The sequence below is a fragment of the Manis javanica genome, chromosome 2 (assembly GCF_040802235.1).
Source record: "Manis javanica isolate MJ-LG chromosome 2, MJ_LKY, whole genome shotgun sequence".
NCBI lineage: Eukaryota > Metazoa > Chordata > Mammalia > Pholidota > Manidae > Manis > Manis javanica.
The window spans coordinates 10,126,444-10,152,952 of NC_133157.1; the positions used below are offsets into that span (position 1 = coordinate 10,126,444).

Consider the following 26,509-nt stretch of genomic DNA (forward strand, 5'->3'; position numbering starts at 1 on the left):
TCTGGTTTTCTGAAATGGATAGAGGTTTTCTAACTAGTTTCCCTCCATCAGAGAGTAGTCATCACGTGGCTTTCACTTTATATCAGACTTCCATTGAAACTTTTTTAAAAAAATAAGGCCGAAGTGATTCTACTGATAGTGTGCCTGCTAGAATTGTTATCTTTTGTTATATGTTGAAAAACTAAGCATAGTACATCTTGATATCCCCTCTTAGCTTCAAAATCTTCAGTCTTCTTTGAAAGCTGCCATTTGAATAAGCAAATGGATGGAAAATGGTATTGAACAGTAACATCTAAAAAGAGGCTTTTTTTTTCTGTCCAAGTTATGTGATATAATGGAAAAGATGAGAGACTAAATATTTGGTTTTTTTCTCAGTTGGTCTGATGACTCCTGCCTCTTCCTTTCATTGGGCCTTAGTTTCCCCATCTTTAAAATGAAAGTGGAACCAGTTTCTTGCAAGGTTAACTAAGGTCCTGCCGTTCATAATTTGAACTCAGCTTTTGAATTCTATTGGATATGCAATATGCAAATGCTGCAGATGTTGGTTGGATATAGAATTCTATTCATCAACTTTTTTCTGCATTATAAAGCTAGTATTACCAAGTAAAAAATGTTGCCGATTTCTTATTTTCTTTTCTCCCCTTCTCATGCATAAATTCCAGGACTCCTTTTAATCTTTTAAAATGAATTTTCTTCTCTGCAGCTGTTTTTAACTAGAAGCCCTAGTTAAGATTTAGAGTTTGTCTTTTGTGGTCACCTGGTCAATGAGGTGCATATTCATGTGTTCTTCCTCCCTTCCTACCAGTGGAACATATAAAGGGCTTTCAAAAAATATTTGGTACTGAGGCCTGACTATATCCAAATAAAAGACTTACTTGTCTTTTAAAACTGTATTAAAGATATGTTCTCAGGCTTATGGGTACATCAAGGATTATTACTAAGACCCACCCTTGAAAATCAAGGGCTCTGCTTCAGTCTCCATACTAGGAGTCAGACTAATAGCTTGCCATTTCATCTTTTCCTCCAAAAGTTGGTGCAGTAAAGCAAAGAGGCTTTTACTACACCTCTGTTGTGTGCAGATACTGAGTTCAGATAAACCCATATCTTCAGGGAGACAGAGAGCTGCCCTTTGGATGAATATTCCGGTTGATTAGCTTTTTGCTGGTAGACTTTCCTCCTGTTCAGCGTTTTACCCCTCATTCTATTTATAGTCTACTAAAATTATGAGAGCTACATTAAGTTCCACAGGGACTGAGAAGAAAATATTTATTAGTATCGTGCTTGGGTGTGAGTAGGGATGGAAAAGCTGGTTGATGTCTGTGTTGGGGTGAGGTATGTGGTGGCAGTGGTAAAACGCTTATTTTTAGGCAGACAAATTATATAGCCTTTTCTCCTCCTCTAAATCATTGGTCACTTTCTCTTTAGGCTCTTCTTTGTAAGATGACCTAAAGCTCTCTATTGGTTGGAAAAGCCCTCTAGTAACAGTGGTAGCAAGCAATATTTGCCATTCAGTTATATGGCTGCTAAGTGACACACTCGCACCCCAAAAAGGGTCTCCTTTTTTCTGGAACACTGCTGTAGTATGTGCCTGGCCTTTAAGTTATTTCCAAGGCTAGGCTAGAGAGAAAGGGAGATTTCATAGGATGAAACACTTCACACAGTTAAAAAGCACTTATCTCCAGGAATCAATCTCCCTTTGGGCCATCCCACTTTCTCAGTGGAACTTCTCCTGTTTTGTGTTCTGATACCTGAATGGATAGCTGAATGTTTGACATCATGTATCATTAGCATATGGCTCAGATTTGCCCGCCTCTTGAGCCCTGTGGTTTTGAGCGTGTACACGCACCCGCGGTATGACACTCTGCCGTGTATTATTGGTAAGGATCACAAATCAGGGAGGCAGAACATAATGATTGCTTAACAGCTTAGTAGTAGTTTTAAAGGAAGAAGCAGATAGTTTAAAGATTCAAGCTTTTGGCTGCAGGCAAGAGGTGAAATTTCTAACATTTGCTTTCTACAGGGATTTTGCAGACTCGTTTTTCTTTCTCCACATTCTTTCAGACTAGTGTGTGTAACCAGAGCATGGAAATTAAGGGCCAGAGTTAAAGTGAACCTTGCAAATAACTCAGAGCTCCACGTTTTAATTTTCTCAGAATTTGCCTTGTCATTGTTTATTATAATGACAAAAAGCAGAGAATCCTACTCCCCACCCTCCAAAAATCCATGCATAACATGGAGTTTTTGTTTTGTCTTTTCCTTGTGCCAAAGGGTTCAATTCTAAATTTTCTAATTGTATTAGAAATATCCTAATAGTATAGGAGCATACAGTATAGAAGAGCTCTTGAAAGAAAGAAGGGGAGAAAAAAACCCACATACTAGAACTATTTTAAATTAAATGAAAATCAAGTCCTTCTGAGATGCTGCCTTTTGATTTTGGTATTTTAGTTTAAAGGAAAACCAGAGGAGTATTTCCCATTAAATAGTCCCAGAATAGTTTTCAGAGAGACATGCTAGGCAGTAAAGTTAACTAAAGAAAATAAGTCTATCAGTTTCACTTAGATAACCTTTGGTAATAAACGAACTCCATACACATTGTGACCTTAGCGCCTGAACTTTCTAATCACATGACCGGCTTGTAAACTGACCTGTGAGGATGACTGTCGTAGTCCCGGCTAAGAGAGAGAAACTGGCCAAGTGTCGGAAGGGTGGTCATCAAGCTGGACTAGTCCTGTAATCTCTGTTTCTTCATGGCTGCAATAGAACTTTTCAACAGACTCGGAGAAGCATGAAATGGAGACATGGGAAGGTAAGGGAACTGACTGTTTAAGTCTGGGCCCAAATCTAAGGTTTGGAAATTTTCTTTGAAGGTTTAAAGCAAATAGTAGCCTTCAGGGAGGAGGGAGGCAGTCCGTTCCTTTTTTGTGTCTTGGTAGAATTCAGCCAACAAGTTTCATGTACATGGTAACTGGGTATAAATGACCGGAACTGAGAAAAATGAAGATTTGTAGTGAATTGATTGTTGTGGTTGATGTTTTTAAGAGAGCAGAAAAAGAATGGACTTAAATTTTACAGTGACTTAAAAAAATCCTGTATTTCATTTTACATCCCAGTACTTATTAAAGTTTACAGTTTAAAAAGTTCTGTTTACCTATTGACAGAATTTGTTTATATTTTAAATTCCCTAATCCAGTTCACCATGTGCCAAAGCCTTATTTAGTACAGTTAATTATAGATAGTATTAGGGTAATGAGACTGTTGATAAGGCAGCCTCATTCCCCTTGGGGGAACTTAGATACTTTATGGTTTGGGGCATAAGACTAAGCCATACCTAATTTCTTTTTAAGTGCGTTGTTTTTAAAATAGGTAATCCGCCACTAACCCCATGCCCAGTTCACTAATAGCAGCTAGTTAGTGTTGCACTTTGTGTATAGGCTCTTACTTGTGTGAGAAACCCCAGTGCCCCACAACTTTATTACTTGAGTCGGAAAGACATATACAGCTAAAGAAGCAGCTAGAAAATGAATCTTAGTATTAAAGATTTGCTGTATTTGTTTGCTGTTTATAGAGTCTAAGCGCTTGCCAAGAGTTCGATTTCTTATAGGCAAGCTCTACTGAGCTATAGCCGGAAGAGCTTCAGACTGAGGGAGTTGGTGTATTTCTAGGTCAGTAACCTATGAAAATAGCTAGTCCTAGGAAAGCTTCCGAGCCCCTTGAAGCATGGCTAACATCTGCCCTGCGTAGCTTTGCCATTTAATTCTCATTCTGAAGATGCGCAAAACAGGAAGGTGGGACCCCATCTCGTAACAAACAACATTCTTCCTTATTGTAATACTCCCTTGTATGCTCTTTCCCAGCACCTTAAATGCAAAAATTACCTCTGGTTTTATTGTAAATTAGTGGAAACAAAGAAGTTTGTAGAAATGACCAGAGCTGTTATTTTTTACCTTGAACAGCTTCTTCTCCTTCCCTCAATATACACAGAAATTATTTGTTAAACAATTCTGGATAGACTGGCTTTTCCAGAATAGAGTTGTTTAAGACGTAAGATTTGCTCTGGACCTATTGGAACACGAATTTAGGGGTAGGCAGAGATACTAGAGCAGTGGTTACATGAGTTTGAGAGGGATAGCTCTGGAGGGTTTGGATTTTTTTCTTCAACCAGCTTGAACCTAGTGATATATAGTCCACAAGTTCTGAAAGAGAAAAAAGGTTTGAACAGAAATTCTTTTTCAGTTATTACTTAGTTAAGTATTGAAACTTCCAATTTTTCTTAGCTGTTCAATGACAGAAAATAACTTGCAGTACTAAAATAAGAACTTTTTTAAGAGAAGGAAATGAATTTTAAAATTTTCACCTGAATCTTACATATAAAATTCTAGTAAAGCAAAATGAATTACTTCAACTGAAGGCGCTCTGGAAGCTTAAAAAGCAAAATCAAAATACTCACAAAAGAGATCATTGAAAATGCTACTGTAAAAAAGCCTTGCCTGGTTTTAGATATTGGGCCCTTGTCCATTTAAATTAACCTTTGTCACAGCTGGGCATACAAATGTTTTGTTTTAGTTCACAGAGGGTTAACTCTATTCAAGCTTTCACTGTGGCAGGCCTGATCAGTGGAGTCATACAATCTGGTCTTTCAGCCCTGCCAGTCGCTAGGCAGGAAGTCTTATTTCTTAAGCTATCTTTCAGAATGGGGGTTGGGATTTGGAGAAAGGTGGGGGAAGGGCCTTGGAGCATCTGTAAGGATCAATAACAGAGAGCGAGCCGCAAGAGAGGCCATTGTGCACACTTGAAGATAGATGCAGCCCTTGTGCGCGGCCCCTGCCTGGCAGGACAGACACCTAAAACCAAAACAATGCCACTGATGAATTCCTTGTGAAAATCAGATTGTTGTCTAAGGAGAAAAAAAGTATTAACAGTGCCCTTTTAATGTTGGGAATGTTTTCATTCCTCAACTTGGTAGGATCAAGCAATCCCCACTAGAAATAACTCCAAATTGATTTTTAAATGTCTTTTGTCCTCATGCTAATACTGTATTGAATTGGAGAGGATGATGATTTTGGTCTTAGTCACAAGCATCAAAGCATTGAATAATCTTTTTTCCTTTTCTCTCTCGCTTTCCTTATTTCTTTTTTATTCTAACATTTACTTTTTCCCTATCGGTGTTGGCAGCATCATTAAGGTAATGAAAAAAACTAAAATTTGGTTAGGATTTGAGTAATACATGTGAAATCCCTACCCCAACAGCTGGTACTGGCTCTCGAAACTTCAGCTGAGCTAAACAGATGCTCTTAGTGTGTTACTTTGAGATTGTTTAAACCAGATTTGTAATCAAGAAATCTTAAAAAATCCTAGGTCTTATTTTAAAATGTACTGAAGTTGTGACATCATGCCACATCTTAATGCATATTATTTGGGTGTTAATTAGAGATACCTACGTTTGAGGAAGTAAGCAACTCCACCAAGGAAATTGTGATTTTAAAAGCATTACCAAGTCTCTTGTTCCTTTACTCCAGCCCTTATTTTCATTTTTCGAATTCCACTTTCCCAAGCCCAACTGTAACATTCCTGTTTTACTGTATCCTTTTTCAGAGGACTAAGGCTTTAATTCAGTAGGTGCTTTTATGATGCAAATTATTTATGATATTTGGAAAGAGTAATGGAGTCATTGTCTCCTATCATCCTCTAAACCCCCAAAGTATTGGTAACAACTGATGGTAACAGCTGTGGAAAATGCAATCATAAAGAGCCTCTAATATTCTTCAACCAATTTGAAATCTTCGAAGAAAATGCATAAAACAACTGGGGGTCCATAATGTGACTTGCAAACATACAAATGAAATAAGGGGATGGAGGGAAGACCTGCATTTGTAATGAATGAGCCCCAAGTTTAATTTCTGCTTCTTGAGTTTGAGACTGACATACTCTCCTGGACAATTCTGAGGCTCAAGAGAGTACAGACACTTCACAAGATCCTCTGGATATTTTTAACTCACCTGTACCCCCTTTTCATTTTCTGGGGAAAAAGATGTATCAAATCTAATCATCACAAACAGTGCCTCCTTGATACCATTGTCTTGCCTCACTAATTCATTATAATTCTACATTAATACTTAAACCCAGGGGTCAATACTCTTAATGGACATTTTCCAGAGAGATACAAATATTACTAATAAAACTTGGAAGTTCAGTTACCATTTACATTGTATTAAAATAGGGTATGAAACCTACCATGACCCTTTTGAACAATGTGGTCTTTAATGTGCTTTAGGGGGAGGGCCTAGTGAAGGAAAAGCCATAAAAGTCTTTAGGGTTCAAGACGAGGTTGGGATTTTAGCCCATTGCTTTTGTCATTTTCACACACAAGCATCACTGCAATCATGTTTGATTTAGCATCCTTAATACAATGAGGTCGGAGAACAAAAGCAAAAGGATATATCCGGGGCACAAGTATGGAAGCGAAAAATTCTCTCTTCCCCCCAAATTTTTTCAGATCATTCCCTTTCACTGTCACTGCTACTGGGGTTTCTTTTTAAGCAAAGGAAATCAGACCATTTGCAAGAATCTTCTTTTTGCATGGTTCAGTGATTTGCTTGGGCAATTTAAAAACAAGCCACTCCTCAAATATTTTTTAGCTGTGTAAAAAGTCATGTTCCAGAGACTTGGTAAAAAACACTATAGTTAGGAAGAATGCATCTACTCATATTTCAGGGTTGAGAGTTAGGGGGCGTTCCCCATGCACAGCTGTTTTACATATTTTGAAAAGCCTGATAGATGTAAAGGTCATTGCTAACTTTAACAAGGTCTTGATGCTCACACTGTGATCCAAGAACCTTGCATTAATTAGGGTGAGAAGCATGGAAGGTCAGGAGTCAAATGGCTGGTGGGCCTTGATGGATTGTCGTTGGGGCCAATCAGAATTCCTATAGGATTTTTAGCCATTAAAATCAAACAGAGAGAAAAATAAAACCTGCTCCTTCCATGGCTTCTGAGTAGATCCCTTGGTCTGTATGGTAAGGACTCGTTCCCTGCTGCCTGGATGTCTAAAAACTTGGCTGCATCCATTGCTTTGCTACAGGCTTACCAGTCTTGGGGAAAGAACCTCAGCAGCCTGACTGTCACTTAGCCAAGTCACTTGACCTCTGTGAGCCTCAATTTCCTCATATATACCACAGGGGATAGTAATTAGAATCTCACGGAGTTGCTATAGGAAATTAAATAAGAGAAACTCTGTCACAGTGCCCAGCACATGCTTAAAATGCTTTGAAATTTAAATGAGTTTTAAAAAGTAGCAAATTTAGAGAGATTGGGAAGGAGAGGAGGCTTGGGTGAGCCTGTGACTGGTTCTGTTTATATTGGAAGTAGAAAAGTCCCCAGGGAATGCCTCCATTCATTGGGCAACAATCAGGGAGAGGCCCTTTGGAAATGTAGCCTTGAAAATGCTGTACAACCAGTGAGACCAGCTGCTGAGCTTCTCTTACAACCAGTTGCTGTGCTAATATTCTGTTACTGGGCTAATGAAAATAATTAGTAACGCATAGATTCCTGTAAAATTTGTGGGTTACAGTTGCATTGATTTGAAGAAAAAGGGAGAGGGGAAGGGCTCTAAGTGAGCACACAGGCTAAATCTTAATCAGAAAAGGAAGGCTAGTCAGGTTTGTCTTACCTACTTGCATGAGTTTTGGTATATAAATAGAAGCAAAGACAATTGCCAGACCATGTTTAAAAGCCCCTTCTCAGAAGCTTTGCCATGAGGTAGTAAAGTTGAGAATATTATTAGCATGCTAATCATTGTCCTGCTTAACTTTGGAGTCTTCGGTCTCCCCACTTTATGACCGTTGAGAGGTTATCAATGGCTCACTATTCTGATCTCTCTCTATAAAACTATGATTTATGTAGCCAGCATTCATTAAGCATTTACTTGTGTGCTAAGCCCTGGGAACATAGGTGAATCAGACATTGTTCCTCACCTGTGCTACAGTTCCCCTTTGTGAACTACGAAGAGGGAAAAATATTTAAATGTTTCTTAAAAGATACTAACTATTCATCACTCAAAACATGAGAGTTTTTGAGGGCAGTTGTGGGACGAACAGGAACATTTGGCTACCAAAGCATTATTCAAAACTGGCAGTAGGATTTGTTTTTACTTTGGAGCCCTATATTTATTTAGTTTTTTTTTCAACTACATTTGATAGACATTTCTTGAAATATGTTTGCTTTTCCAAATGTATGGTTGCAAAATAGAATATTCAAATTTTTTTAACATAGTAAAATTGGAGTACTGGATTGCAGCTGGTAAAATTATGGAGAGACTCTAAACCTCATTTCTGTCTGCATCCTGTTATGTGAGGTTTCAGTATGAGCAATCTGTGATGGCTATAGCAACCTAGCTTTGCTTTTCAAAGGAGCTGATGAGTTGATGAGTTGTAGATAACTTATTAAATGTCATTTACCATTTATTAAATAACCTCTTCACAACAAATGCATGTTTTGGATATTTTTTAAAAAAGTAAACACCATTTCTGTGGCCATTAATCCCAAAATACATGCATGTGAGTCAGTGTAGAAAGGAGAGATGTAAATGCAGGGCTTGATACTTAATAGCTGCTAGTCATGATGTCTAAGGCTATAGTCATTACTCTAAGAGCATGTGTATGTGCACACATTCTCATATGCAGTCATGAGGTTTGTTTTTTAAGTTTGTTATGAGATAGCTGTTCATTGCTGCTGACAAGAAAATCTACCACCCTTACCTCTTTTATTAGATTAGGGGCGAGATGGGGGTGAAGTGATGATGTACCACAATTAGCATCTTTTCCTGTCACAACCATATCCTGTATTAAAATGGAACTTTAAGAAACAGACCATCACATTGTACTGTTAGGATTCTAGTAGGTTCCTTTGAATATGTACAAATTAATTCTCCCTCAACATCTCTGCTTTCATCCCCCCATGCCTTTTGGAATCATGTACACTAAAACACTTGCCATGAGGTTATCCATCTGATACTAGAGAAAAACTACCCACCACAGAATACTTTTAGTATGGCAGGTTTCATCATATGTCCTATGCTGAAAAATATATGGACTCAGTTTCTTTATTTCCACCAAACATTAATTAGTCTTACCAAAGTAAGAAAATGTTGATTGCCTAGGGAGTCTTAAGGAGTAAGGGGAAGGACTGGTAGTTTTATGAAAGTATTGAGCCAATGCCTTACGGGAAGCAGAATCCTTTGGTTCTGATGGCCTTATTAGTTAAATCATGAGAGTGTAATCTGTGAAAGAATGCTCATATGCATTGTTTAAGTTTCATAATTTGTGGTCTTAGTGATGAATGCAGACTGACTCTGAATTTTGTTTTACATATGGAAGTAGTTAATAAAGCACTTTTGAGCACACAGAATGGGAATCATCAACAATGCACATGTCTGTGTTCTGGGCCCATTTACTAAATCTGGTCAGAATATGGAGAAAGTGGCTTTTTGGTAAGGCAGTGTGGCAACTACGTATCTACCTTCTTTGAACATATGGTTTCATTTAAAGCATGTTAATTTCTCTTTCACCAGAACCTTAGAATTGGGCAGAGACCTAGGGAGCTGAGCTCTGAGCATTGGTACAGGGTTTCTGGGTTAGTCCCCTAGTTTGTCATCTAGAGTTCTTATAAACTGTGCATGTTGATTTGCAAGTAGAGAAGCTACACCATTTATTCAGCTGACATTCACTAGTGGTTGCTCTGTGCTTTAGTTTATATTAGGCACATAGAAAAAATAATCTCTCCTTGCTCTCTAGAGCATACAGTTAGTTGAGCAGAGGGAGATAAATAAGTGCAGCAAAGTGTTGGAGGCGCAGAGATAGCTCTCCTGGAGGGCACAGAGGTCGTGCAAAGGTAGGAGCATTCATTTTTGTTTAGGCTGTCAGGTTAGGTTTCAACCAGGAGAGATTGGTGAATGTTTGCTAGGCCAGTAAAGTAGGAAAAGGATTCCCAGGCAGAAGGAGTGTCATATGCAAAGGTATGAACATATGAAACAACCTGACACAGGATAGAGTGAGTTATAAGGCCCATATGGAACAGAGTAATTGGTTAGTTCTAGATGCAGGTGAAATCCTAGAGAGAGCTTTAGTCTGTGAATAGATGCCTTTACCCCTGTTGATGCCCCTACCCCCTGTTGTTCACTTCCTTTTATTCCTAGTCCTCCACTTGCAAATATGCTGAAGAAATTAATGTACTCTGTTAGAAAAGAGCACAGGTTCGCCTCAGAGTTTTGGAAGCTGGACACTGGTGGCTCCTGGGATTTAGGGAAAGCATGATGTAGCCTTACTTAACCTTGTTACAAATTTCCAGGTATTGTAGAGGTGGAGTCCTGGTTAAATGATTTTAAGTTACACTCTCTGCCTAGAAGTCATCTGTGCTTTGGGGTGAATGTTCCAAACAGAAATGGGGTCCGCTGTATTCTTCTTAACGAATGGAGAAATAGTCTTAATATCCTACTTTTTTGCTAGTTCAGACTAGAAGGTTTTTTTGGCTTTCTAAGGCAAGTTGTGTTTTTACTGAGATAACCATTATATTTTTGTATGATCTTGGTGAAATAGTTGATGACTTAGTGACCAAAAACATTATGATGTTTTTGATAGGTAGTATTAGGGGCTTTGATTTTTTTTAATTTTTATTAACAGGGTTAAATTTTTATTTACAATTTTTAAAAGATAGAGCATTTTTTTTGGTATCATTAATCTACAATTACAGAAAGAACATTATGTTTACTAAGTTCCCCCCTTCACCAAGTCCCCCCCACATACCCCTTCATAGTCACTGTCCATTTGCGTAGTAAGATGCTGTAAAATCACTACTTGTCTTCTCTGTGTTGCGCAGCCCTCCCCATGCCCCCCACGCACTATACATGCTGATCATAATGCCCTCTTTCTTTTTCCCCACCCTTATCCCTCCCTTCCCACCCATCGTCCCCAGTCCCTTTCCCTTTGGTGACTATTAGTCCATTCTTGGGTTCTGTGATTCTGCTGCTGTTTTATTCCTTCAGTTTTCCTTTGTTCTTATACTCCACATATGAGTGAAATCATTTGGTACTTGTCCCTCTCCGCATAGCTTATTTCACTGAGTATAATACCCTATAGCTCCATTCATGTTGTTGTGAAGGGTAGGATCAATTTTTTTCTTATGGCTGCATAATATTCCATTGTGTATATGTACCACATGTTCTTTATCCATTCATCTACTGATGGACATTTAGGTTGCTTCCATATCTTGGCTATTGTAAACAGTGCAGCGATAAACATAGGAGTGCATCTGTCATTTTCAAACTGGAGTGCTGCATCCTTAGGGTAAATTCCTAGAAGTGGAATTCCTGGGTCAAATGGTATTTCTATTTGGAGCATTCTGAGGAACCTCCATACTGCTTTCCACAATGGTTGAACTAGTTTACTTTCCCACCAGCAGTGTAGGAGGGTTCTAGGGGCTTTGATTTTTTATTTGAAATTCTACTTTAAAATGAACATACAGTAAAATTGCGGGTTTTGAAGAGATACAGAATTGTGTGAATGTAGTTGTGTAACCACTACCACAATCAAGATAAAAAAGTTTCATTAGCCTCCAGAAACTCTCTCATGCTATCCTTGTGACCATATCCTCACCTTATTCCTGAGCTGCTAGCAATCACTGATCTGTTCTCTATAACTATAATTTTATCTTCCCAACAGTACAGGAATTGAATCATACAATGTGTTATAGGAAAGGACTCATGCAGCATACCTGTTGAAGCTTGCTATTTTCACTCAGTAAAATGCCTTTGAGGTTCATCCATATTATTTCATGTATCAATAGTTTATTCTTTTTTATTGGTGAGTAGTATTTCACTATATGTTTGTTGGTCCATTCCTCTCTTAAAGGACATTTGGGTAATTTTCAGTTTCGGGTAATTATAATTAGATCTGCTATAAACATTCATGTGCAAGTTTGTATGTGGATCTGTCTTAATTTTTCTGTGGTTAAATACCTAGAAGTGGACTTGAGAGGTCGTATGGTTAAGTATATGATTAACTTTATAAGAACCTGACAAACTTTTCAGTAGTGGTTTTATAATTTTACATTCTCACTTGCTCTAGATCTTTACCATATCACTTGGTATTGTTATTTAAAAATTTTAGCCTTTCTAATATTGTAGTGGTATTTCGTTTCTCTAAAGGCTAATTGATATTGAACATCTTTTCATATGCTTACTAACCAGCCATATATCCCCTGTGGTGAAGTGTCCAAGTCTTTTGATTCTTTAATTGGGGTGTTTGTTTTTTTACTGTTAAATTTTGAGAGTTCTATATTATTCTGGTTAAAGGTCCTTTTTTTGGACAAGTTTTGTTTACAAAAGTTACGTGACTGAAGATGGAAAGGAGATACAATGTCTGGTTACTGAAATGGTTTGCTTATATTTCCAGGTAATTCTAAAAATCACAGTTCATGCCTCCTACCTTTTACAACTCAAACTTTTTCTTTAATAGCCAACCTGTACTTTGTGACATGGGGTTTTTCTTAAAATTCTACATGCCTTGTGGTATTTAGGAATGTTAAGCAATTGAGTTGATGTATTGTGATGTTGCCTTCTGTAATCCTCTCCCTAGATGTAAATTGCTCTTTTGACAATTAGAAAGGATTATTTCCAGTGTATGGCCTAGTGAGTAGAGAGGAGGGTAAAACTAGAGAAGGTCAGAGAGTTAGGCTAGGCCCTGATCATATAGGGCTATATGTAGGCCATGGATTTTATTTCTTGTGCAAGAGAAGTAATTAGAGTGTTTTGAGATGAAGAATTTTTGAAGACTCCTCCCCAAACACACATGCACACACACATACATGCACACACACACATGTACACACATACACACAACACGACTATGTTGTAGAATGGATTGGAAAATGGATTGTAGGGAACCTGAGTGAAGTAGGGAGAACATTTGTAGACCGAATGATCATCCAGATGAGAGATGATAGTCGCTTAAACTAGAGCTGTTTGGTGAGAAGGAGAATAGATTTGAGATCTATTTTGGAGGGAAATCTGTACAGTTTGCTGATGGTTTGGATGAAAGAAAGGAAAGGGATTAAGGAATGACTCTTAGATTTTAGGCTGAATAACTAATGTATGTATAACTAATGGATATTGGTTTCATCTTACTGAAGGGACAGATTACCCAAGAAACATGTTGAAATAGGACATAGGAGTACCATCTAGAATTATGTTTGACCTTGATAAGTTTGAGTTGCCTAATAGAAAGCCAAATGGAATGTTAATAGGCAGTTTAGATATAGAAGTCTGGAGCGCTAGGGAGTTTTTTGGTTAAAGATACACTTTGAGGAATTATCACAATGTGGGTGGAAGGCCAAAGTCATCAAAAGGTAGAATATTGGTAGAAAAGACGTCCAGGGACTAACCCTTGAGATATGCCAAGATTTAGGTGTTCCAAAAAATACTAAAAAAAAGAGACTGAGAAACTAGTAATCTGAGAGAAAGTAGGAAAACCAAGAGAGTGGTATTCTGGAAGCTGAGGGAAGAAAGTCTTTTCAAAGAGAGAGAATATAATACTTGTCCAGTTTCTGTTATGCCTCCAGCAAGCATTCCTGAGTACTTTTAGTTTATGAGACTCCATGGATAGATCAACAGTGTGCAGGACACATAAAGTGATAGTCTACATAGAATTTACATGTGTATTTTAAGGCTTTCAGTGTGAACCTATATAGGGATTCTGAGGGCCCATCTATATTCAGTCCTGATATTTAAATTCCAGAAAGTTGCCTTGAATACCTTCACATTCATGGTGATGATTCCACAATATTCCCAGTTTCTGCAGAGTCATCAGTTTCCTAGAATAGCAAGTTTGGTTTGCAAATTCATGTGATCCAGAGTATTGAGTGTTATAGATACTACATAGGTTATTTAAAGGCCAAATGAAATGCAGAGGCAGCTGTAGTGTAGAGATTACTTCTGGAAACATATGCAAGTTACTCAAGTTGCTTTATTTCTCTGGACCCCAGTTTCTCCATCTGTAAGAAGAAGAGGAACTGGTTTCTAAAACCCCCTCTAGTTCTGAAATTTAATGAGTCTGTAGTCCAGGACTATGTAATCAGAGAAGTCACAAAATACTGAGCAATGTAACAAAGACATAAATCCTCAAAACACATTAACTCTCAAAGTCAGTGATGTCCTTATCAATGAAACTTTTCGATAGCCAAATCAACCTCTAATTGAGTGTCTGACCCTGGAAGCACAAGACCTTGGTGGGTGGAAGCCACACTAATGAAAGTCCCTGGGAGTTTTTTTGGAATAAACCCAGAGATAATTTTGTATATAAATACTTCCCTAAAAGATTCTGATAGCCCTGGTTTCTGCTTGGTATAATTGCACTGTGTGTATTTTTATCTCCCTGATAGAGGCCTGTAAATTAAATTCATGGAAGATATGTCTAAAAAGAGCTATGGCCTCTGGATGGAGAAATAATAAACCATAATCTAATAAAATGAAGCTATATTTGTTAGTCCACATCTTCATTTCTAGTCCTTTACAAGTCTTTTAGATATTTTAATCTTTTCATTCTCACAACAACCGTGTAAAATGAGTATTTTTATCTTTATAGATGAGGAAAATAAAGCTCAGAGAGATTGTCACACCTGAAATAGTGACTTGTTAGAATGCAAAGCTGGGTTTGCTTTTGGTTTTTACTAGCATTACAGTAAAATAAACAAGAAAACTTCAAGGGCAATTTACTGTATAATCATATAATCTCAATAATAAATGTTGATTCTCTAACCCATACCAAGCAGTAATCTGCAAAACCATAGGTAGATGTGAAAGACAGCAATCAGGCTACTGTAGAGAACCAGATATGTAAAGCTACTATAAGAAAGTGCATTTCTGTACCTGACTGATAGGCAAGTCCAGTTGGCTCCAGGCATGCAAGAGTTAGAAGCTCACTCACCCACCCTTCTTCCTAGGCACCCTGAACTTCAGAATATGTGGAGCACTTTCTCATACATTCCTCTTTAGTCCTCATGGGAACATTTTATGGTGAATCATTGTTCTACTGATGGGATGGGATCCTGAGACAAACAGGCAATAGTATAACAGTAATAATAATAGCTCACATTTATTGAGCATTTACTATGTAATAAGACTTTACATGTATTAACTCTGTTCTGGGCAGTAATGTATTAATCTCCAAAGCAACCTAGTGATCTAAGCACTATTGTTATCCCCATTTTACAGATGAGGGAACTGAGGCAGTATGGCCATATATTTAATAAATGTAAAAGCTCAGATTTTAATCCAGACAGTTTGACTTCATTGGTCATCTTAATCGGCATGTTTTGGTAATCATTTCAAAATATACGTAATTCAAGTTATGCTGTGCACCTTAAGCACACAGTGCTGTATGTCAGTTGTATTTCAATAAAACTGAGAGGGAAAGTATAAATATAAACATAACTTAAAAATCAGTTTGTGATATAAAAATTGACTGTACTTAAACTGTACTACTTTTTGATATATAGAGAGATGACCAGTCTGAAATCACAAGCCTATCTTAGTCCTCACCAATTTTATATTACAGCTGGAAGTACAGATGTGGAATGTGGATCATGGGTTTCTATTGATGACCCAAAACTAGGAGGGAAATCTCCTATCATCTTAATAGGCAGGAACATCAGGGTGACTCAGACAAGGCAATCACCAAAGTCTTATATTTGGTGCCAAGGCCCAGCTTATAATTACAGGATGTGAATGATGCAGCCTAGCAGCCAAAACATGAAAAAGGACAGAGAAATTTGAGTTATCATACACTCAGAACTGTCCGACAATATTAATCCATTATCTTTTATGCAGTTATATAGTGTATACTTTTGCAAGTACATTACAGCTGCCCTAAAGGTGAAAAACCATGTTTGTATTCATTAAAAACATACCGTAAACAAAAAGCAAATAATCCAATTAAAAAATGGACAGAGGAGCTGAACAGTTCTCCAAAGAAGAAACTCAGATGACCAACAGACACATGAAAAGATGCTCCACATCGCTAGTCATCAGAGTAATGCAAATTAAAACCACAATGAGATATCACCTCACACCAGTAAGGATCGCCACCATCCAAAAGACAAGCAACAACAAATGTAGGTGAGGTTTTGGAGAAAGGGGAACCCTCCTACACTGCTGGTGGGAATGTAAGCTAATTCAACCATTGTGGAAAGCAGTATGGAGGTTCCTCAAAAAGCTCAAAATAGAAATACCATTTGACCCAGGAATTCCACTTCTAGCAATTTACCCTAAGAATACAGCAGCCCAGTTTGAAAAACACAAATGCACCCCTTTGTTTATCACAGCACTATTTACAATAGCCAAGAAATGGAAGCAACCTAAGTGTCCATCAGTAGATGAATGGATAAAGAAGATGTGGTTACATATGCACAATGGAATATTATTCAGCCATAAGAAGAAAACAAATCCTACCATTTGCAACAACGTGGATGGAGCTAGAGGGCATTATGCTCAGTGTAATAAGCCAGGCAGAGAAAGACAAGTACCAAATGATTTCACTCATCTTTGGAGTATAAGAATGAAGAAAAACGGAAGGAACAAAACAGCAGCAGACTCACAGAACCCAAGAATGGACTAACAGTTACCAAAGGGAAAGGGACTGGGGAGGATGGGTGGGAAGGGAGGGATAAGGGGGGGAAAAAAGAAAGGGGGCATTATGATTAGCATGTATAATATGGGAGGGCACAGGAAGGGCTGTGGAACACAGAGAAGACAAGTAGTGATTCTACAGCATCTTACTACGCTGATGGACAATGACTGTAATGGGGTTTGTGGGGGGGACTTGGTGATGGGGGGAGTCTAGTAAACATGATGTTCCTCATGTAATTGTAGATTAATGATACCAAAATTAAAAAAAACATACTGTACAAAAGCAAGTAGGGAGAATAGGCCCATTCTCTGTTTTGTAATTGTGGAGCCATACTAGATTCTGAGCATCATATTTTCATGCAATCCGTACAAGCAAGAACATGTCCAGAGGGGAAGACAGATGACCAGTGTGATAAAGGGACTAGAAATCATGTACTATGTTAGTTACTTGTTGGGACTAGGAGTATTAAACTCCAAAGGCTGTAACTCCTTGTGGAGAAAGGGAGAGGGGAAGCTTGTTCAAATTGGGCAGTGTCCACAGATTGAAATAAGACTAGTATGTTTTTATTACAGAGGTTTATATTTAAGCTTCAGGAGCCATAACAGCTACCCTCAACCCTTATGAAGCCATGTGGTGTGGCACCTTAGCTTCACTTCACCCTCAGTGCTCATGACCACCACTATACCACATAGATGAGTATCCTCAACTTTTCTAGAGCAAGGCAGTCTCACTGGTTACATTCACAGTTCCAGTTTCACGAGAAGCTAGCAATCCCTGTGTCCTAATTACAAAATCTTGGGAATAGAATTTCATTGAACTAACTTGGGCCAGTGTCTTTTTCCAGTCCATTAAGCAGTAGCCCGTATCTGTCCCTGCTCCAGACAACTTGTCTAACAGTGCAAACTTAGTGCCTCACAGGTGAGACAGTGGCTGTTCTCAAAGAAGAGGATTAGTATGAGTTGAGCTGACAGCCAAAAAGATATCTGTTACAGATTCTGCTCTCTCACCTTACACAGTCGCATGTATACATGCCTGTAGCCTCCGTACAGAAGACTCCTAAGTCAATCTGTCTCCACATTGCATGTTCTGGTATTCACGGAGGTCTTCCTTACTACTCCCTTCTGCTTCAGGTACTACTCTCCTAAAACACTTTTAAATGCCTACAGCCAGCAAGCCTCTTTGCCTGTATTGTTCCCTGTGGCTAAAATTCCCTTTGACATACTTCTACTCTAACTGCCAGTTCAGGTGTCACCTCTTCTGGATAATCTATTCTTCCTCATCTAGTTCCAGAATGATTCACTCACTTCTCTGTGTTCACAGTATCTCCTCTTTTTGGTATAGTATTGGCTGCTCTGTAATGAAATGATGGGATTTATGTCTGTCTCCTCCACTATTACGAGGTATGTGAAGAGCACAGCGGAGCCTGCAAATATTTGTTCAGTGAAAAATGTCAAGCGATAATTTGAAGCAGGAAGTAAAAGTTACTAAATAGCGAATCAGTGTCTACTTTCTACTTCCAACTTCAAAAATATCTGTTTGTTTTGCATGGGTCCAAGCTCTCTATTAATGAAATAGTATGTATTTTTGGTTATTACTGATGAAAATGTATATAATATTTTCAGAGAAGACTACTCAGATTCAAACCTTTTTTTCCTAAATGAACAAGGAATCCTTAAAACTTTCCAGTACCATTCTAAATAGGACAGACCACAGATCTGCAGGTTCTTTACAAGTAGAAAACCTAAATTTGCATGAATGTGAAAAATATTTCACTACAAATAGATTTGATTCCTACTTCAAAGATTCCTACATATAAGAGACAGGAAGGAACTAAAGACTGTGGTCTGAATTTTTATTTTCTTGCCCCCACCCATTGAGTGATGAGTAGCATTTTCCCTGGATTCATTTCCTGTGGCTTCAGCAAATTACAATTTGTGAACCATTTCATCTTTGTTTCAGGCCTAAGCAGTTAATGACAGTAACATTTTCATTTATCTTTTTCCCATCTTTTTTCATTGACCTGTGAGGATAACTCCCAAACATTCAGTCCATCCCAGTCCTATGAATTGCTCACTTGTTTTCATTCACCTGATGTCATTGTTTAGAAATGTCCTCTGTAGAAATCCCTGTGTGGCCTCTGGAAATGGATTTTTTCTTATTAAGGTATGATTGATACACTCTTATGAAGGTTTCACATGAAAAAACAATGTGGTTACTACATTTACGCATATTATCAAGTCCCCACCTGTACCCCAATGCAGTCACTGTCCATCAGTGCAGCAAGATGCCACAGATCCACTATGTGCCTTCCCTGTGCTTTACTGTTCTCCCCGTGATCCCCTACACCATGTGTACTAAACATAATACCCCTCAATCCCCTTCTCCCTCCCTCCGCACCTGCCATCCTGCACTCCTCCCCTTTGGTAACCACTCGTTCATTCTTGGAGTCTCTGAATCTGCTGCTAGTTTGTTCCTTCAGTTTTGCTTCATTGTTATACTCCACAAATGAGGAAAATCATTTGGTACTTGTCTTTCTCCACCTGGCTTATTTCACTGAACATAATGCCCTCCAGCTCCATCCATGTTGTTGCAAACTGTAAGATTTGTTTCTTTTGGCCGAATAGTATTCCACTGTGTATATGTACCACCTTTTCTTTATCCATTCATCTACTGATGGACACTTAGGTTGCTTCTGTATCTTGGCTATTGTAGAAAGTGGTGTGATAAACATAGGGGTGCATATGTCTTTTTGAATCTGAGAAGTTCTATTCTTTGGGTAAATTTCAAGGAGTGGGATTCCGGGGTCAAATGGTATTTCTCTTTTTAGTTTTTTGAGGAACCTCTGTATTGCTTTCCACAATGGTTGAACTAGCTTACGTTCCCACCAGCAGTGTAGAGGAGTTCCCCTTTCTGCACATCCTCATCAGCATTTGTTGTTCTTAGTCTTTTTGATGCTGGCCATTCTTACTGGTGTGAGGTAATATCTCATTGTGGTTTTAATTTGCATTTCCCTGATGATTAGTGATGTGGAGCATCTTTTCTTGTGTCTGTTGGCCATCTGAATTTCTTCTTTAGAGAACTGTCTCTTCATATCCTCTGCCCATTTGTTAATTGGGTTATTTGCTTTTTGGGTGTTGAGGCATCTAAGTTCTTTATGTATTTTGGACGTTAACCCCTTGTCAGATCTATGTCATTTACAAATATATTCTCCCATACTGTAGAATGCCTTTTGATTCTGTTGATGGTGTCCTTTGCTATACAGAAAGTTTTTAGTTTAATGTAGTCCCATGAGTTCATTTTTGCTTTTGTTTCCCTTGATCGAGGAGATGCATTTATGAAGAAGATGCTCATGCTTATATTCAGGAGATGTTTGCCTTTGTTGTCTTCTAAGAGTTTTATGGTTTCATGACTTACATTCAAGTCTTTAATCCATTTTGAGTTTACTTTTGTGTATGGGATTAAACAATAATCCAGTTTCATTCTCTTAGATGTAGCTGTCCAGTTTTGCCAACACCAGCTGTTGAAGAGGCTGTCATTTCCCCATTGTATATCCATGGCTCCTTTATCATATATTTATTGACGATATATGGTTGGATTTATATCAGGGCTCTCTAGTCTGTTCCATTGGTCTGTGGGTCTGCTCTTGTGCCAGTACCAAATTGTCTTGATTACTGTGGCTTTGTAGTAGAGCTTGAAGTTGGGGAGTGTAATCCCCCCAGCTTTGTTCTTCCTTCTCAGAATTGCTTTGGCTATTTGAGGTCTTTTGTGGTTCCATATGAATTTTAGAATGATTTTCTCTAGTTCATTGAAAAATGCTGTTGGTATTTTGATAGGAATTGCATTGAATCTATAAATTGCTTTAAGCAGGATGGCCATTTTGACAATATTAATTCTTCCTATCCATGAACATGGAATGAGTTTCCATTTATTGGTATCTTCTTTAATTCCTCTCATGAATGTCTTGTAGGTTTCAGGGTATAGATCTTTAACTTCCTTGGTTAGGTTCATTCCTAGGTATTTTATTATTTTTGATGCAACTATGAATGAAATTGTTTTCCTGATTTCTCTTTCTGCTAGTTCATTGTTCATGTATAGGAATGCCACAGATTTCTGTGTATTAATTTTGTATCCTGCAAATTTCTGAATTCAGATATTAGATCTAGTAGTTTTGGAGTGGATTCTTTAGGGATTTTTATGTACAATAGCATGTCATTTGCAAACAGTGACAGTTTAACTTCTTCTTTATCAATCTGGATGCTTTTTATTTCTTTGTGTTGTCTGATTGTCATGGGTAGGACCTCCAGTACTATGTTGAATAGAAGTGGGGAAAGTGGGCATCCTTGTCTGTTCCCAATCTTAAAGGAAATGCTTTCAGCTTCTTGCTGTTAAGTATAATGTTGGCTGTGGGTTTGTCATATATGGTCTTTATTATGTTGAGGTACTTGCCCTCTATACCCATTTTTTTGAGAGTTTTTATAATGAATGGATGTAGAATTTTGTCAGATGCTTTTTCAGCATCTATGGAGATGATCATGTAGTTTTTGTCCTTCTTCTTGTTGATGTTGTGGATGATGTTGATGGATTTTCGAATGTTGTACCATCCTTGCATCCCTGGAATAAATCGTACTTGATCATGTTGGATGATCTTTTCCATGCATTTTTTAAATTTGGTTTGCTAATACTTTGTTGAATATTTTTGTATCTATGTTCATCAGGGATATTGGTCTGAATTTCCTTTTTTTGTGGTGTCTTTGCCTGGTTTTGGTATGAGAGTCATGCTGGCCTCATAGAATGAGTTTAGAAGTATTCCCTCTTCTACTCTTTGAAAAACTTTAAGAAGGATGGGTATTAGGTCTTCACTAAATGTTTGATAAAATTCAACAGTGAAGCCATCTTGCCCAGGAGTTTTGTTCTTAGGTAGTTTTTTGATTACCAGTTCAATTTTGTTGCTGTTGATTGGTCTGTTCAGATTTTCTGTTTCTTCCTGAGTCAGTCTTGGAAGGTTGTACTTTTCTAGAAAGTTGTCCATTTCTTCTAGGTTACCCAGTTTGTTAGCATATAATTTTTCATAGTATTCTCTAATATTTCTTTGTATTTCTATGGTGTCCATAGTGATTTTTCCTTTCTCGTTTCTGAATCTGTTTATGTGTGTAGACTCTCTTTTTTTCTTGACAGGTCTGGCTAGGGGTTTATCTATTTTGTTTATTTTCTTGAAGAATCACCTCTTGCTTTTATTAATTCTTTCTATAGTTTAATTTTTCTTGATTTTCTTTATTTCTGGTGTAATCTTTATTATGTCCCTCCTTCTACTGACTTTGGGCCTCATTTTTTGTTCTTTTTTCTAGTTTCATTAATTGTTAGTTTAGATTGCTTATATGGAATTGTTCTTCCTTCCTGAGGTAGGCCTGTATTGCCATATACTTTCCTCATAGCACGGCTTGACTGCGTCCCACAGATTATGAGGTGTTGAATTATTGTTGTCATTTGTCACCATATATTGCTTGATTTCTTGTTGGGTTTTTTTTTTGTATCATTAATCTACAATTACATGAGGAACATTATGTTTACTAGACTCCCCCCATCACCAAGTCTCCCCTACAAACCCCATTACAGTCACTGTCCATCAGCGTAGTAAGATGCTGTAGAGTCATTACTTGTCTTCCCTGTGTTGCACAGCCATCCCCATGCCTCCCCCAACATTATACTTGCTAATCATAAAGCCCCCTTTCTTCCACCTGCCCTTATCCCTCCCTTCCCACCCATCCTACCCAGTCCCTTTCCCTTTGGTAACTGTTAGTCCATTCTTGGGTTCTTTAATTCTGCTGCTGTTTTGTTCCTTCAATTTTTTCTTTGTTCTTATACTCCACAGATGAGTGAAATCATTTGGTACTTGTCTTTCTCTGCCTCGCTTATTTCGCTGACCATAATACTCTCTAGCTCCATCCATGTTGTTGCAAATTGTAGGATTTGTTTTCTTTTTATGGCTGAATAATATTCCATTGTGTATGTGTACCAGTCTTTATCCATTCATGTCCTGATGGACATTTAGGTTCCTTCCATTTCTTGGCTATTGTAAATAGTGCTGCAATAAACATAGGGGTGCATATGTCTTTTTCAAACTGGGCTGCTGTATTCTTAGGGTAAATTCCTAGAAGTGGAATTCCTGGGTCAAATGGTATTTCAATTTTAAGCTTTTTGAGGAACCTCCATATTGCTTTCCACAATGGTTGAAGTAATTTACATTCCCACCAGCAGTGTAGGAGGGTTCCCCTTTCTCTACAGCCTCGCCAACGTTTGTTGTTGTTTGTCTTTTGGATGGTGGCGATCCTTACTGGTGTGAGGTGATAATCTCATTGTGGTTTTAATTTGCATTTTTCTGATGACTAGTGATGCGGAGTGTCTTTTCATGAGTCTGTTGGCCATCTGAATTTCTTCTTTGGAGAACTGTCTGTTCAGCTCCTCTGCCCAATTTTTAATTGGATTATTTGCTTTTTGTTTGTTGATATGCATGAGCTCTTTATGCATTTTGGATGTCAACCCTTTATCAGATCTGTCATTTATGAATATAGTCTCCCATACTGTGGGATACCTTTTTGTTCTACTGATGGTGTCCTTTGCTGTACAGAAGCTTTTCAGCTTGCTATAGTCCCACTTGTTCATTTTTGCTTTTGTTTCCCTTGCCCAGGGAGATATGTTCATGAAGAAGTTGCTCATGTTTATGTCCAAGAGATTTTTGCCTCTGTTTTTTTCTAAGAGTTGTATGGTTTCATGACTTACATTCAGGTCTTTGATCCATTTTAAATTTACTTTTGTGTATGGGGTTAGACAGTGATCCAGTTTCATTCTCTTACATGTAGCTGTCCAGTTTTGCCAACACCAATTGCTGAAGAGGCTGTCATTTCCCCATTGTACGTCCATGGCTCCTTTATCATATATTAATTGACCATGTATGTTTGGGTTAATGTCTGGAGTCTCTATTCTGTTCCACTCATCTGTGGCTTTTTTCTTGTGCCAGTACCAAATTGTCTTAATTACTGTGACTTTGTAGTAGAACTTGAGGTTGGGAAGCGAGGTCTCCCCACTTTATTCTTCCTTCTCAGGATTGCTTTGTATTTCGAGTGCTGTACCATCCTTGCATCCCTCAGATGAATCCCACTTGATCATGGTATACGATCCTCTTGATGTATTTTTTAATTCAGTTTGCTAATATTTTGATGAGTATTTTTGCATCTATGTTCATCAGGGATATTGGTCCATAATTTTCTTTTTCTGGGGTCCTTGCCTGGTTTTGGTATTAGGGTGAAGCTGGCTTCACAGAATGAATTTTGGAGTATTCCCTCCTCTTCTATTTTTTGGAAAACTTTAAGGAGAATGGGTATTATGTCTTCTCTGTATGTCTGATGAAATTCTGTGGTAAATCCGTCTGGCCCGGGGGTTTTGCTCTTGGGTAGTTTTTTAAGTACTGCTTCAATTTCATTGCTGGTAATTGGTCTGTTTAGATTTTCTGTTTCTTCCTTGGTCAGTCTTGGAAGATTGTATTTTTCTAGTAAGTTGTCCATTTCTTCTAGGTTTTCCAGCTTGTTGGCATATAGGTTTTCATAGTAGTCTCTAATAGTTCTTTGTATTTCTGTGGGGTCCTTCGTCATTTTTCCTTTCTCGTTTCTGATTCTGTTGATGTGTGTTGATACTCTTTTTCTCTTAATAAGTCTGGCTAGAGGCTTATCTATTTTGTTAATTTTCTCAAAGAACCATCTCTTAATTTCATCAATTTTTTCTACTTTTTTATTCTCAATTTTATTTATTTCTTCTCTCATCTTTATTATGTCCCTCCTGCTGACTTTAGGCCTCATTTGGCAATTTTGTTCTTCTTTTTCCAATTTCAATAACTGTCATTTTAGACTATTCATTTGGGATTGTTCTTGCTTCTTTAAATATGCATGGATTGCTATATACTTCCCTCTTATAGCTGCTTTCACTGTGTCCCACAGAAGTTGGGGCTTTGTGGTGGTGTTGTCATTTGTTTCCATTTATTGCGTAATCTCTATTTTAACTTGTTCGTTGATCCACTGATTATTTAGGAGCAACTTGTTAAGCCTCCTTGTGTTTGTGAGCCTTTTTGTCTTCTTTGTACAGTTTATTTCTAGTTTTATACCTTTGTGGTCTGAGAATATGGTTGGTAAAATTTCAGTCTTTTTGAATTTACTGAGGCTCTTTTTGTGGCCTAGTATGTGGTCTCTTCTGGAGAATGTGCCATGTGCACTTGAGAAGAATGTGTATCCTTTTGCTTTTGGGTGTAGAGTTCTATAGATGTCTATTAGGTCCATCTGTTCTAGTGTGTTGTTCAGTGCCTGTGTGTGCATACTTATTTTCTGTCTGGTAGATCTGTCCTTTGGAGTGAGTGGTGTGTTGAAGTCTCCCAAAATGAATGCATTGCATTCTATTTCCTCCTTTAATTCTGTTACTATTTGTTTCACATATGTTGGTGCTCTTGTATTGGGTGCATATATCTGTATAATGGTTGTGTCCTCTTGTTGGACTGAGCCCTTTATTATTATGTCCTTCTTTGTCTCTTGTGACTTTCTTTATTTTGAAATCTATTTTCTCTGATACAGGTACTGCAACTCCTGCTTTTTTCTCTCTATTAGTTGCATGAAATCTTTTTCCATCCCTTCACTTGTAGTCTGTGTATGTCTTTATGATTAAAGTGAGTCTCCTGTAGGCAGCATAGATGGATCTTGTTTTTTTATCCATTCAGTGACTTTATGTCTTTTGATTGATGCATTCAGTCCATTTACATTTAGGGTGATTATCAATATGTATATACTTACTGCCATTGCAGACTTTAGATTTGTGGATATCAAAGGTTCAAGGTTAACTTTCTTACTATCTAAGAGTCTAACTTAACTCACTCAATATTCTATTACAAACACAATCTAAGGGTTCTTTTCTTTTTCTCCTTTTTCTTCCTCCTCCATTCTTCATATATTTGGTATCATATTCTGTACTCTTTGTCTATCCCTTGATTGACTTTGGGGATAGTTAATTTAATTTTGCGTTTGCTTAGTAATTAGCTGTTTTACTTTCTTTACTGTGGTTTTATTACCTCTGGTGATAGCTATTCAACCTTAGGAACACTTCCATCTATAGCAATTCCTCCAAAATAGACAGTAGAAATGGTTTGTGGGAGGTAAATTCTCTCAGCTTTTGCTTATCTGGCAATTGTTTAATTCCTCCTTCAAATTGAAATGATAATCTTGCTGGATAAAGTAATCTTGGTTGCAGGCCCTTCTGCTTCATTGCATTAAATACATCATGCCACTCCCTTCTGGCCTATAAGGTTTCTGCTGAGAAGTCTGATGTTAGCCTGATGGGCTTTCCTTTGTATGTGATCTTATTTCTGCCTCCGGCTGCTTTTAACAGTCTGTCCTTATCCTTGATCTTTCCCATTTTAATTACTATGTGTCTTGGTGCTGTCTTCCTTGGGTCCCTTGTGTTGGGAGATCTGTGGATCTCCATGGCCTGAGAGACTATCTCTTTCTCCAGATTGGGGAAGTTTTCAGCAATTACCTCAAAGACATTTTCTATCCCTTTCTCTCACTCTTCTTCTTCTGGTACCCCTATAATGTGAATATTGTTCCGTTTGGATTGGTCACACAGTTCTCTTAATATTCTTTCATTCTTAGAGATCCTTTTTTCTCTCTGTGCCTCAGCTTCTTTGTCTTCTTCTTTCTAGTTTCTGTTTCATTTATCATCTCCACCTTATCCAATCTGCTTTTAATGCCCTCCATTGTGCTCTTCAATGATTGGATCTCCGACCAGAATTCATTCCTGAGTTC

The 26,509-nt window shown here is 37.9% G+C and overlaps 1 protein-coding gene across 2 annotated transcripts in view; it reads left to right on the forward strand.

The window, feature by feature from the left end:
• Positions 1-26,509, forward strand: part of NR6A1 (nuclear receptor subfamily 6 group A member 1) — a 249,019-nt gene that overhangs the window by 169,961 nt on the left and 52,549 nt on the right. Inside the window, exon 1 of one of the 2 annotated variants that reach the window (XM_017656257.3) lies at positions 354-2,806. The exons of the other annotated variant lie outside the window; for it this stretch is intronic. Coding sequence (XP_017511746.1) covers positions 2,791-2,806 — 16 coding nt within the window. The 5' untranslated portion in view covers positions 354-2,790. Of the gene's footprint in view, positions 1-353; positions 2,807-26,509 lie in introns of those variants that run through there. 2 annotated transcript variants of the gene reach the window in all.